General features: G+C 40.9%; 1 protein-coding gene across 4 annotated transcripts; it reads right to left on the bottom strand.

Annotated features, from left to right (window-relative positions):
* Positions 1 to 4,917: 4,917 nt before the first annotated feature.
* Positions 4,918 to 9,943, bottom strand: jtb (jumping translocation breakpoint). 4 transcript variants are annotated; one of them, XM_029248030.1, is made up of 7 exons: positions 9,803 to 9,943; positions 9,331 to 9,472; positions 7,954 to 8,104; positions 7,626 to 7,666; positions 7,013 to 7,098; positions 6,009 to 6,088; positions 4,918 to 5,710 (listed from the first exon to the last, which is right to left on the bottom strand). In XM_029248030.1, the coding sequence occupies exons 3-7, from the start codon at positions 8,040 to 8,042 to the stop codon at positions 5,554 to 5,556; spliced, it is 453 nt and encodes a 150-aa protein (XP_029103863.1). In that variant the 5' UTR covers positions 8,043 to 8,104; positions 9,331 to 9,472; positions 9,803 to 9,943; the 3' UTR covers positions 4,918 to 5,553. The 4 variants fall into 4 exon arrangements, 3 of the variants coding, with proteins under 3 accessions (XP_029103863.1, XP_018615340.1, XP_018615339.2); XM_018759824.2 differs by lacking the exon at positions 9,331 to 9,472; XM_018759823.2 differs by lacking the exons at positions 9,331 to 9,472; positions 9,803 to 9,943 and having other exon boundaries at positions 7,954 to 8,912.
* Positions 9,944 to 12,596: the final 2,653 nt, after the last annotated feature.

The raw sequence follows: 12,596 nt of genomic DNA, 5'->3' as shown, positions 1-12,596 counted from the left end.
GAATTCGTTAAAGAAACTTCTCGCACCATAATAATGAAAGAGGTAGATATATCACAGCTGCAGACTTTTAGATGGCGCTGCATTATGCACACACATCCGAAAACTTAGGTGGCACGGTGGCGCAGCGGGTAGCGCTGCCACCTCCCACTGTTCGGACGTAGGTTTGAAACAAGTTCAGGCCGTGCAGAGGTTGCATGTTCTCCTCGCGAACTGCACTCTCTAAATTGTGCGTGTGTGTAGCTACCCTTGCAATGGAATAGCGTCCACTCAGGAGTGTACCTCCAACCTTTTTCCGGGATGGGCTCCGGACTACCGCGACCCTGACCAGGACAAATGATTAGCAAAACCAATTGATAATTACACCGTTGCCACTACTATCATTTAAAGTTCAGTCACAGCCGTGAGCCCTGTTCTACATACACCACATTTTACACCTTTTGAAACACACAGAAATGTGGAGAGGAGAATAATCCCAACGATAATAATAATCATGCAGTCCGAATCTGCTCCTATTTGATGGCTCAGTCAGCGACCCGTGTGTAACTTCAACCGCTCTCATCATTTGTGCGTTGCAGTTGGATGTTCTTCGTAACGTTTTGGAAGGACTTCAGAAAAAACGACTGTCCGTATTGCAGAGAAGATACAGGCGCCTGCCCGGGGTATGCAAACGCCTGCGCAGAAGACTAATAAAAATTCTGGTACTATATATATATATATACAGTAAATACATGTGTTTATCCTTAATTATAGTTATGGGTCCGGTGCACTGAGGGGAACTTTAAGGAGATACAGTGACACCTAGTGGTAACTCACAATAGTGGAACTTCCTTTATATTCTGCAACGTTATTTTGTGTAACACAACAGATACAATTACTGGAGTGTAGGACAATGGGGTCCAGATAAACCCCCCCCCCAGGACAAAAACCCCCTTATAACAAGTAATTTGCGTAATTCTAACATAACGTATTTATTCGTAAAAAACTAAAGTAATTCTGATTATTTGTACTGTATGAATACTTCTCTGAATTGTAAAATAGCACATTTGTTATATAATGAGACAGTAAAAAGGAAGGTATTAAATACGAAATTTATTACATGACACTGCAATAAGGAAAGTAAAAGGAAGGTATTAAACACAAAATTTAATACATAATGACACTGCAATAAGGAAGGTATAAGCATTGTATTGTGGCATACATTAAAACTTGCTTTATAAATTTACAGCACATTGTTTCATAACATAAAATTTGTACAATCATAAAAAAGTATAATTAAAGGAACTTCATATTGTATCTTTAAAAAATAAAAAAAAGCAATATTAAAAACATCGCGTGTTAAGGTTTATCTAAATTTAATTTGCTACCACCTGATGCCGTGTCCTACGCCATTCAGAAATTCCTCCAAGGTCTTCTTCTCATTGAGATAATCCAGGCATAAATTCTTCAATTGCTGTTGATGGGTTTTTGTCATTTTTATTTTTTAATGTAATGAAAAAGGTTTTTTTTCTCTACTTTACACTTCAACTGAGAAGATAATGTTTCAAAAGAGGGGGTTTTGTCCCACTTTGTGCTTCAAAGGACGGGGTTTTGTCCAAAGGGGTTTTTGTCCTACACTTGTAGGACAATACTCCCTCAGGACAAATAATTAACAAAATTTTTATTCTTCTAATTTGTAGTTTATGAACACTTCTCTGAGTTGTAAAATACTACCCTTATTATGCAATAACACTGCAATAAGGAAGGCATTATAAGTATTGTATTGTAGCATGCATTAATACTTGCATTTTAAATTCACAGCTCACTTTTTTACAATGTAAAATTATTTGTACAATTATAAAAAAATCTGAATTAAAAGAACATCATATCATACCTTTGAAAACTAAAAAAGCAATATTAAAAACATAACTCAGTGTTAAGGTTTCTTTAAATTTCATTTACTACCACCTGATGCTGTGTCCTACACCCTTCAGAAATGAACCAACCCATAGAAAGATTGTAATATTTTCTAGGATTACTTCAGTATTAAATTACTTAATTTATATTTTTAGTTCCAATTACAATGGTATTAAATGGCATCAAAGTGCAAAAACAGAAAAAACAGGGGCTTTTGTCATTTTTTATTTAATTAAGAAAGTTTTGTCCTACTTTGTGTTTCAAAACAAGGTGTTTTTCTCTGGACCCCGGTCAGACCACCACTTAGAGTTACTAAGGAGGGAAAATCGGGTAGGGTGTTAGTTCCAATCAGAGGCATCAATTCTACTTCAGCCACCATGAAGACCATTGAGAACATAAAGGAGACCCTAAATTGTGTACAGAAGGCTACTTATACACTAAGAAGAGCTCAAACAATACACGAATATGTTAGGAATGTTCTCAAAGGAATGCATTTTCTTGCAAAGGTTGCACTGCTACAGATTTGGAGGTAAAGCAACTACTTTCCGTGACTGAAACCTCTCATGTCTTTTCAGTGCAACGTGGGAGATTTCTGTTCGGTGAAAAGAGGAGCGCGACACGGCCAACTGTGCGACTGTCCACGGGGTTCGAAATGCAACTACTTCTTTCTCAAGTGTTTATGACCCTTTAATTGAGCTCACTTTCGTCCCACAGTACGAAAATGCCCTTTTGGTGTGACAAGGGATTTGTCCCACTAAGTGCTTTCACTTTGTAAATGAAGGAATTTGTCTATGTCAGTTAGTTACAACAGTGTAGATGATAACCTTTGTAAACACAATATTTAATTTTTTAATAAAATGTACAGGCCTTTAATAACCAAAAGCTGTGTTTTTACCTGGACACGGTTGCACAGAATACATTTAATGTTTTGTCAAATTTCCTTTAGTTAGCCACATTTGATTTACCACTGCATTTTACCGTTATACTTTGCGGAGTTGGTTAACGTAAATATATGACCGGTTAATTTCATTATTAGCCTGAGGAAAGTATTGCCGAAAACTTTCGATCATGTCGAGTTATATAAATGGTATATGTCATTTCCATGGTAACAACTGAAATGTCAAATCTGCCCATAAATTATATTTTTACATGAGCAAAGACTAAAACTACATTCTACACTACTGTTTTATTAGGTAAAGAAAATTGTAATTGTAGGAATTGTCTTAACTGAGCTATGATGTTTTCTGAAACCGTGTCCTATGTTTCATCACGTTTAGACAAGAAATGACTTACACTTTACAGGAAAATGTAAATTAGTGTAATGAACCTATTCTTCCCCACTGCCTTCAGTAGTCCTAAAAAAATCTACACAAGATTTCACATCACAGTGAGAAATGTTCAATATGGAATTTATTCTTAGTCCTTGTTTCAATGCCAAGGATGTCAACCAAACTGTTACATTCCAGCTTGTTCATAAAAATATATCTACAGTAGAAGATACCAGTTAAAACCTTTTTAAAAATTACATTTTCAGAAGGTGAAAACAAGTGATTTCACGTCGTCTCCTTAAACGCACAAAAATCACTTAACCTTTCATTCACTCAAGTAAAAAAAAAAACCACACTAAAAACAAAAAAAAAAAAAAAACACAATGCAACAGAATGCATTTTCCATTATCTGAATAACTCATTAAGAGCTTTGGAAACTGGACAATGATTAACTTCCTGTTTAAAAAAAAGGTACCAAAATTTTACAGACCATCTAAAACAAATGCTTCCTTTTCCCTAAATAAAAATAAAGCCAACATTATTAACCTGCCGTGACAATACTGTTTCCAAATACTAATTTCACCCATGTTCCCACTGAGCGAGACAAAATCAGTTGATTTTATTTTTATGTTCATATGGTGCTGAGCAGTAGTTTCAGTTCAGCAGTGTTTATGGAAAGTAATAAATGAAGTGTATACATATCCAAGTTGAATTTTTGTGATTCCAAAAGACAGCATGGCACATTAGCTGGGTGACTGGTAGGATGGCGATTGCGGTCGTGTCAAATGCCAGAGAGGCCTCAGAGTCCAGTCTCAAGTGCAGAGTTACCGTTCAGTTCCAAACTCTTGGGCCAACCAAGTTTACAGGAAATCCTAACAAGTCAAAGACAGACAAAGTGGAAACTGCTGCAAGCCACCTGGTCTGGGATACAGGACATCGGTCCTGTTTACCATTTAACACGGTGAAATGAAATCACCACCTGTTACTGTTAAAACAAAGACAACGCTCAAATAAACATTCTTAGTTTTTTGTAGCAACATAATCACTTACATCTAAGTCCCTTTTTCATGTTCAGCTGTTTAAAATCCCAAAGCAAACAATAAACAGCTTAAACGGGCAAAGAGGAGTCAGAGAAAAAAAACAGGCGAGAAGCCAAAAGAGGGTATTGATAAGCCTCTGTCCACTAAATTTGCTCAATTTGCTGCTGAAACTATAATAAAAAACTGCAGACAGAACTTCCTTCCAGGCTGCTTCATGTCTCTGCTTATGTTTATGATGATCTTGTCAAGTTTCATAGACAACAGCACATGCCTGCCATGTCCTTAAGAAGCCAGGCTCTGCTGAACATCACAATCAGGCTTCACTTTGTAAAAATTAAAAGCTTGACACTTGTACCATCCGAACCCTTCATTTCAAAATTTCAAAAATCCTTTTTGGAATAAAACTGATGGACAATTAACAGTATTCACTGCGGCTCACCAAAGTATTGACTGCCAATAGGACATAAGAAAAAAATCAGCACCTCATGATATCACATCTACAGGAATGGCAACTTAATACTGTTCACTAAATGAAAAATGTTGCACATCACCTATTTCAAGTGATGGTACATGCAGACTCGTCCTTTACAAGTAATACTTCAAACAAACTAGTCCTTTATAAAGATTACCCCTTTACCTCAACTCCGAATAAATATATTATATTCGAAAAGAATCACTACTTCTGTATTTTATTTTTAAACGATGAAGGTCAGACTTGCTGACCTATACCTGAACGATAGATGAAAGATTAATTTATTTTCTTTTTTTTTTTAAATACTGGCATTTCCAACAGAAGAAGTTGTTCCAACAGAAGAATGTAAAGTGACGACACATTGACAAAGACCCTCAGACATTAAAAAAGTGCCCATTCCCCGACGATATCGGTAAACAGAGGAAATGAGCACTTGCACACGACCCACAGTCTTTCCTTTCGCTTTTCCTCTGACATTTCCTGGAGAGCTCTCCTCGGCACAGGGATGTCAATCTCTTCTTCAGCTCTCGTTACGGCATTTCGTCAAAGATTCAGTCTGCGGAGGTTCACTCTTGCTCCGTTATGGCACACAGTTGGTCTTACCCATAGTTCTGTACCGAGGCTCGGTGTAATCCCAACCCGGCGCCCTCAACCGATTGATGAGTTCACAGAAAAACTAGTAAAAATATCCTTTCTCAACGCTGGATGTTACATTTTTTATCCAGTTTTACGAGAGCAGATACCTAAAATTTAATCCATTTTCGCAAACTCAAATCTCATTTGGAGTCCATTGTTGAGTGAGGCTCAATCCGGGTTCATTCACAATGCAGATGACCTGGTCCTTTTCACCCTGTAAATCAGAAGCAGGTGCTGTCCTCACTTAGATGGACTCGATCTGCCTGCGCACCTTCTCCGAAGCCTGGCGGTCCAGGGACCGTTGCCGCAGAACCACAAGGAGGGCAAAGATCACCGTCAGGCCCATCACAAATCCTTCAAACTTCCAGAAGAGTCGCTCTTCCACCACTGTGGAGCGACAGCTGTGGTACAGAAAGAAAAGTAAGAGAGCTGAAATTAAGTGAGCGTGGATGGTGCGAGCCACCATGAATCACTACGACGGTCGGAAAGCGAAGGAACTAAACTTGTGACGGTTTTTTTTTTTTTAAACACACAAAACCTTCAGCTCCTCCAGTAAATACCACCTAGACAAGCTAACAAAACCATCAGCAGTTATTTTTCTGGGGGGAAACTACCTGAATATTGTTAATAATTGCTGGTGTTTTTGTTTTTTTTCCCTCCTTCCTGTGGATGGATGTGAGTGTTAACAAGGACAGTCACCTCTTGTACTCATCTTTGTTGGACTTCCCGCAATTGATCTTCTCCACGTATCCAGTGGGGTTGCAAGCAACCAAAGACTTCTAGAAAGACAGAGAGGAAAAAAAAAAAAAAAAAAAAAACACTTTTCACACCAAAAACTCATGCTTCACTCATAGAAAGACCCCCTGCAAACATTTCAATCAACAAGCAGCTGGAAAAATGTAAGAACAAGCTTTGTGAACATTAAAGAAATAAATCTGGTTAAGAATAACTTTGGAGGAATCCCACAATATGAGATTACACTCATTTTGTACATACTTTTAGATTATACTAATTTTTACATGCCTCTACATCAGTGTTCTGTACACTGCTTCCATACTAAAACCAACTACTGCATATATGTTCCCTCTTACATATTTAAATGGTTCTCATAAGATGAATAATCTTACGTTTGTCCAAACAGAGCCGTAATATAGCGATCAAATGACATCACTTAGTGTCAGACATTCATTAGTAACGATTTACAGCGTCTGCCGATGCTTTGCAGACTGATAGACACAGGCAATGACCTTTTAAACTGAATGACTTTACATCATAAACACCCACGAACCAAATTACAAACTCCGAAAATGGCTGAAAATAAAGATAAAAAAAAAACCAGGGGAATATCATGCGGAAAAATAGCTTTCATTTTGATATTTCAATGAATTTTATGTTGAAATATTTCTGTGTTCAGCACCTGATTCCTTCCCCCGCTAAGAAATACTGGTATCGTTATTCCCTTACAATGGGCTTTCACCTTCATGACACAATTAATCTTATTATTTAAGAAACGGATGCATTTATTTCATAATTTGTGTAAACAAATCAGGGAAAAAAAAAAAAAATTTAGGACCGTTTCCACACGACTGCTAAAATCTTGCTCTGAAAGATCCGGTTCTAGTATTCTAAACTGCTACAACCGAGTTGACATGTTTCCCTAGCAACAGCAGGAGGTTGGGTGCCGCAGGAAATCAGGTTCTTACCGACTGGAAGGTGCTGCACTGGGTACACTCGGTGGAAACCACAAACTCCTCCACTTGCCAGCAGGGTGTGGCCACAGTTTCCACCACTGCAATACAGACCCAGCAACGCATAATTAATTAATCACAGCAATTCATAATTAAGTTCTACATCTCAAGTCCAGAAGAGTTGCTACAACCTTGAAAAAACTATCCAACCATCAGCAAAAATATCAACTTGAGGCTTTTTTTTTTTTTCTCCACAAGACCCTTTCTACCCATCCATCTTCAGTAACCATCAACACAAAGAGACGTCCACTCAGTATCCTATCTGGGGCAGCATGGAACACAAGGTAGAACATACCCTAAACTAGAAGCAGGATGGTATGACAACACAACCGCCAACCCAATCTTTCTAATAGGACTTAGATCACGACTTCCATATCAGTCACTTTCCACGTTAGTAACGTCAGTTTTCAGTTTCTGCTCCCTAGTAACCCTTTAATAAACAATCATAAAGATGCGTATTAGGATGTATTCCAAATCCATTCCATAACCTCTAACGTAACTTCCTCTCCTTCGCAGACAGACAGACACAGGCTCCGTAAGCAATGCGCTGAAACAAAACAATTCTTACCTGATGCCTTTTCTTCTCCCAACAGAGCTGCTCCAAACACTCTAAGAGATAAGAGTCAGTTCAATAAAAAATGTTAGACGCCGCAATGTAAAGTACGGGAAACGTCAAAGCAAAACCTCGTTGAGCTGTTGAACGGCAGGTCTGAGGGTTGCTGTCACAAACAGACTGGCGTATACAGAAAACAAAAAATTATTTGTCTTCTTAACACACGCTACGCCTGATCAAAGAGACCAAAAGAAACACAGAACCATCACTGCCACAGACACGGGAAGGAAATCAGATTCACCTGTATCTGGGAGGACCCAGAGAATCATAGTTATGGTCTCACCTGAGAGAAATGAGCCCCCAGAAAAGCAAATGCAGGGCCAGCGTTCGGGGTCTAAGGCAGCACACAGAAATCCTGCAGTCGCTCTCCATCCTGCAGGGAGCTACAGCGGGGGGGACGTGACCCTTCTGCCGCAGCCAACGTGACAGAATGCCTGCGGGGGAAATACGGCCAAGTAACATCACAAACAATTGTGAACGAATTAAACTATATTATTCCGAGTAAAAAATTCAACTCTGTTGCAACAGCGCACGACGTCACACGCGTGACGAACGCATATACATACGTAGCTAAAACAACTCAACAGGAAAGCATGTAAATTAGTAAATACATAAATAATAGGTGAATAACTAAGCAAACACGTTTTAATGCAAGAGAATGAAGAGTGGAGGGAAGTGAGGTGTGATACTGACTAAGTGACATTGAGCTTTGTTCGCAACAGGTCATTCTCCACCCCTACAGCACGAAGACTCATTGTAGAGCCTGATGGCTGCTGGAAGAAACGACCCCGGTAGCTCCTTGGAACATCACATCTAGGCCAGGCTCTTGCCGAAAGCGCACCCGTGTTTAAACAAGGTGGCGGTCGGATGCGAGTCGCTGTCCGTGATGGGAAAGAGTTTATTCGGAGTCTTTCCCTTAGTGATCTCCACCAGGGAGTCCAGCTTCTCTCCCAGGACTCAGCTAGCCTTCCTGATGAGCTTGTTGATCCGATTTCCATCACCTTTGGTCAAGCTGCTGCCCCAGGCTTCCGCTGCAGAAAAGACTGCACCACAACAACCAAGAGGTACAAGAGTCCTTCATCCTTCAAAGGATCTGAGCCTCCTCAGCAAGTAAAGGCAATTTTGTCCTATCTTGTTGCGTCCCGTAGTCACCATACCGACAGCTGATATTGTAGTGATTAGAACCGTTGCCTTTGGACCCAAAGGTTCAAGTCTCACCTCCTGCTGTAGTTTCCTTGAGCAAGGTACTGATCCTCAACTGCTCCAGTAAAATTACCCAGCTGAGCTCTATAGGTTAATAACTGTAAGTAGCTTAACATCGTACGTCGCTTTGGAACAAAGCGTTAGCTAGACGTAAATACAAACTAAGGATGTCCGCCAAGAACACAAACACGGAAACGCTTCGACACTAGAGGAAATAAGAACCCTCCTGAGAGCCTCTAATGTGGTATTACACCTTTCGCCATCATTCGCACCGAGGAACAGCAAGCGTCACCACCCAAAAACCTCTAAAAACCCAAAATAACTCCCTATCAGAGATCTACTTCATTAAACTTGTAATAAAAAGAAATCTCACCCTGTCCCCCATTCACCTACTTTACATTACATTACACTACCTACTAAGGTAAAGCCACTAGAAGTACGTTACAAACTGTATTACCAGAGACATCCGCATATCGTCGCTGTTCGTCGCACCTGCCTTTAGGTGGCGCTGTTTCCCCGACACGGACTGTAACCTGAAGGTTGCTGGTTTAACCTCCACTGTTGCTGCATTACACGAAGCAGGCACTTACTCGAAATCACTACAATAAAAAAATATTAAGCTATATAAACGGGACAAATTCTGTACGTCAGTATAAGATAAAACACATCATAAAAACTGATTCGAACGTCTGGCACAGGCTGAGATAAACACAGATTTAATCATGATTTGTATTTTCCTAGACCGAGTGTGAAACAAACACAAGACACCTTTTTTAACAGGACATAATATAAAACAGTATAAATCCCAGTAAATTTAAAAATTTGCCCCAAGCTCTCGCAGAAGAAGATCTTGCGTGATCGTGTTGAATTTCAGTTCAATTCCTGGCGAACTAGCCACCTCCGATTGTGGAAAAACAATAAAACTTCACCTGGTTGCCCTCCGTCTTCACGCCGATAAACTCATCCGAGACGCGCTGCTCCGCAGAGCACTGACATTAATAAGAGCGATGAAGGAAACGTGAATTCGGACTAGTAGCTGACGAAAGCTTCCTCTAACGCCGCCATGTTGGGATGTGATGAAATGAAAAGGGAGAAGAGAGACGCCGTAGAGCGAGGAGAGCGGCGGCGGGGCGCAGATTTCATGAGCAACAGCGACATCTGGTGGCCAGTGGCGTAAACACACTGTCAGAGGGCGCAGAACACAGGCGACTGGGGGAATCCAAGCTTCGAGTTTCAACTTTATTGTCATAGATACTACAAGTACCATGGACGTGTGTCATGAAAATCTTCCTGAATGCTTCTCCACACACTATGGGCAAGGACAATAGGAATACTGCACAAACAAAACAATGACAAACAAAACAGTGTCAATGACAGTAAATACAATAGGCAGCAATGACAGCCATACAAATAATCATGGTAACAGTAGTAACAATAATGGTAACAGTCAGAACTCAAAACGAGAGAATGAGAATGCTTAAAGTGATGGTGTAATTTACAAATGTGCTTGGGTGGAGCAGTCCAATTCTAGTTACTAAAGGTGGCACATTGGTTAGTGTTGTATAGTCTTACAGTAGTGGGGTAAAAGCTGCTCCTGCACCTAGCCGTGCGGGTTCGAATAGACCTGAGCCGTTTTGCAGATGGCAAGGAAGAGAAAAGTGACTGTGACCTCTTATTACGCACATTGTCTTTTTGAGGCAGCATGTGGTGTAGGTGTCCTCGACTGCTGGTAACTGTGTGCCCACCCTCCGCAGGGCTTTCTTGTCCTGTATGGAGCAGCTGCCACCCCAGGGTGTAATACACCCTGTGACGATGGACTCCAGATTAAAGAACTTTTTATTATTGACACAAAACAGCAGTAAAAAAACATTAGCAGCAAATATGACAACAGTATTAAAATACACACACACACACACACACACACACATTTTCAGAACCGCTTGTCCCTTACGGGGTCACGGGGAACCGGAGCCTACCCAGCAACACAGGGCGTAAGGCCGGAGGGGGAGGGGACACACCCAGGACAGGACTCCAGTCCGTCACAAGGCACCCCAAGCGGGACTTGAACCCCAGACCCACCGGAGAGCAGGACTGTGGTCCAACCCACTGCGCCACTGCACCCCCCCTAGTATTAAAATATTATATATTAAAAACACAGGCGCCTGGGGAATAGAGGTAAAAGCTATAGGTTCGGACAGCTGGTGGTGGGCAGCATGGTGGCACGGCGAGTAATGCTGCTTGTCGCCTACCGTCTGGGTGGTGTGAGAGGATATGGGTTTGATCCCTGCTCAGTCTGTGTGGAGTTTGCATGTTCTCCCATGGGTTTCCTTCCCACAGCCCAAAAACATGCTGTTCAGGTTCCCCTATAGTGTGTGAGTGATAGAGAGAGTGTGTTCCACTGATGTATGGATGAGTGACCCAGTGTAAGTCACATTGGTGAATAAGATGTGTGGACTGATGAGGCTATATAGAGTTTGTTGGAAGTCACTTAGCGTTTGCTAAATTAATAAATGTAAATATTGTGGTTAGAGTGGCTGCCTTTGGACCCAAAGGTTGCAGGTTCAAATCCCACCTCTGGTTAGAGTAACCCTGAGCAAGGTACACACACACACACTTTCCAAACTGCTTGTCCCATACGGGGTGGCAGGGAACCGGAGCCTACCTGGCAACTCAGGGCGTAAGGCTGGAGAGGGAGGGGACACACCCAGGACAGGACATCAGTCCATCGCAAGGCACCCCAAGCAGGACTTGAACCCCAGACCCACTGGAGAGCAGGACCTGGTCCAACCCACTGCACCACCGCACCCCCCCAAGCAGGGTACTTTCCCTGAATTGTTCCAGTAAAATTACCCAGCTGTATCAACTAGATAAATAAAACATTGTAAGTTGCTCTGAAGGAAAGTTTCTGCTACATGAAAATGTTGAATGATTTGCAGAGTGTAATAGTTCCACTTCCTTTTTTATTCATGGACTCCTAGATAGTAATAATGTACTGTTTGAGCGCACTATAAAGTCAGGTTTCTTATTAGAGAATTTGCGTTCATATGAAATTTGGTAAATCATAAATCAGTCATATCAACAGTTTCGGCCAGCCCGAAAAAGCTTTAATTTCCTGCTGTTTCCTTAGGTCCCCAGTTTATTGGATGTGGTGTACTGGCAGCGTCTGTGTGATACTTGCCACAACCTGGCGATCGTGATGTTGTTTGTATGCGATGACTGTAAGATCTCTCCAGTAAAGCATTTTTACTCAGCATGTCCTCCTTGCGTCCTTGTGCAACATCTTTATTCTGTTCCTGCCTGCCAAGAGATTCCCATCAGTTACCAGGTCATATAGAACACCAAAATTCCACATTTTACTGGAAGGAACTGGCTAATGCAGACATGCAGATGGCTTTCACTTGTCGTTGTATGTTTTCATGTTGCCACGTAAGCTTATTTTTCTTTAATCCTGTTATTCACTTATGACAGATGTATTTTGTGATAATTATATTTCCCTGTGAAACTTCATCAACTTACAGAACTCAGTGAGGGCACACAATTTTCACCTGAAGTCTTCAGTCTTTCAGTCTTCACATGCAGTAAAAATGCACTAGAAAAACAGAGTAAGGTTTTTCTCATTGTAATGAATTCGCAACAGAGACCACAGAGAAGTTGGGCAGAGGGAAGCTCTTCTGACTTCAAAGGATTCTGGCACCATTTACATTTGCATTCTGAAACGGCTAT

The sequence above is a fragment of the Scleropages formosus genome, chromosome 23 (assembly GCF_900964775.1).
Source record: "Scleropages formosus chromosome 23, fSclFor1.1, whole genome shotgun sequence".
Lineage (NCBI taxonomy): Eukaryota > Metazoa > Chordata > Actinopteri > Osteoglossiformes > Osteoglossidae > Scleropages > Scleropages formosus.
The sequence above is the reverse complement of the archived record's forward strand: the minus strand, read 5'-3'. Positions and strand labels throughout refer to the sequence as shown.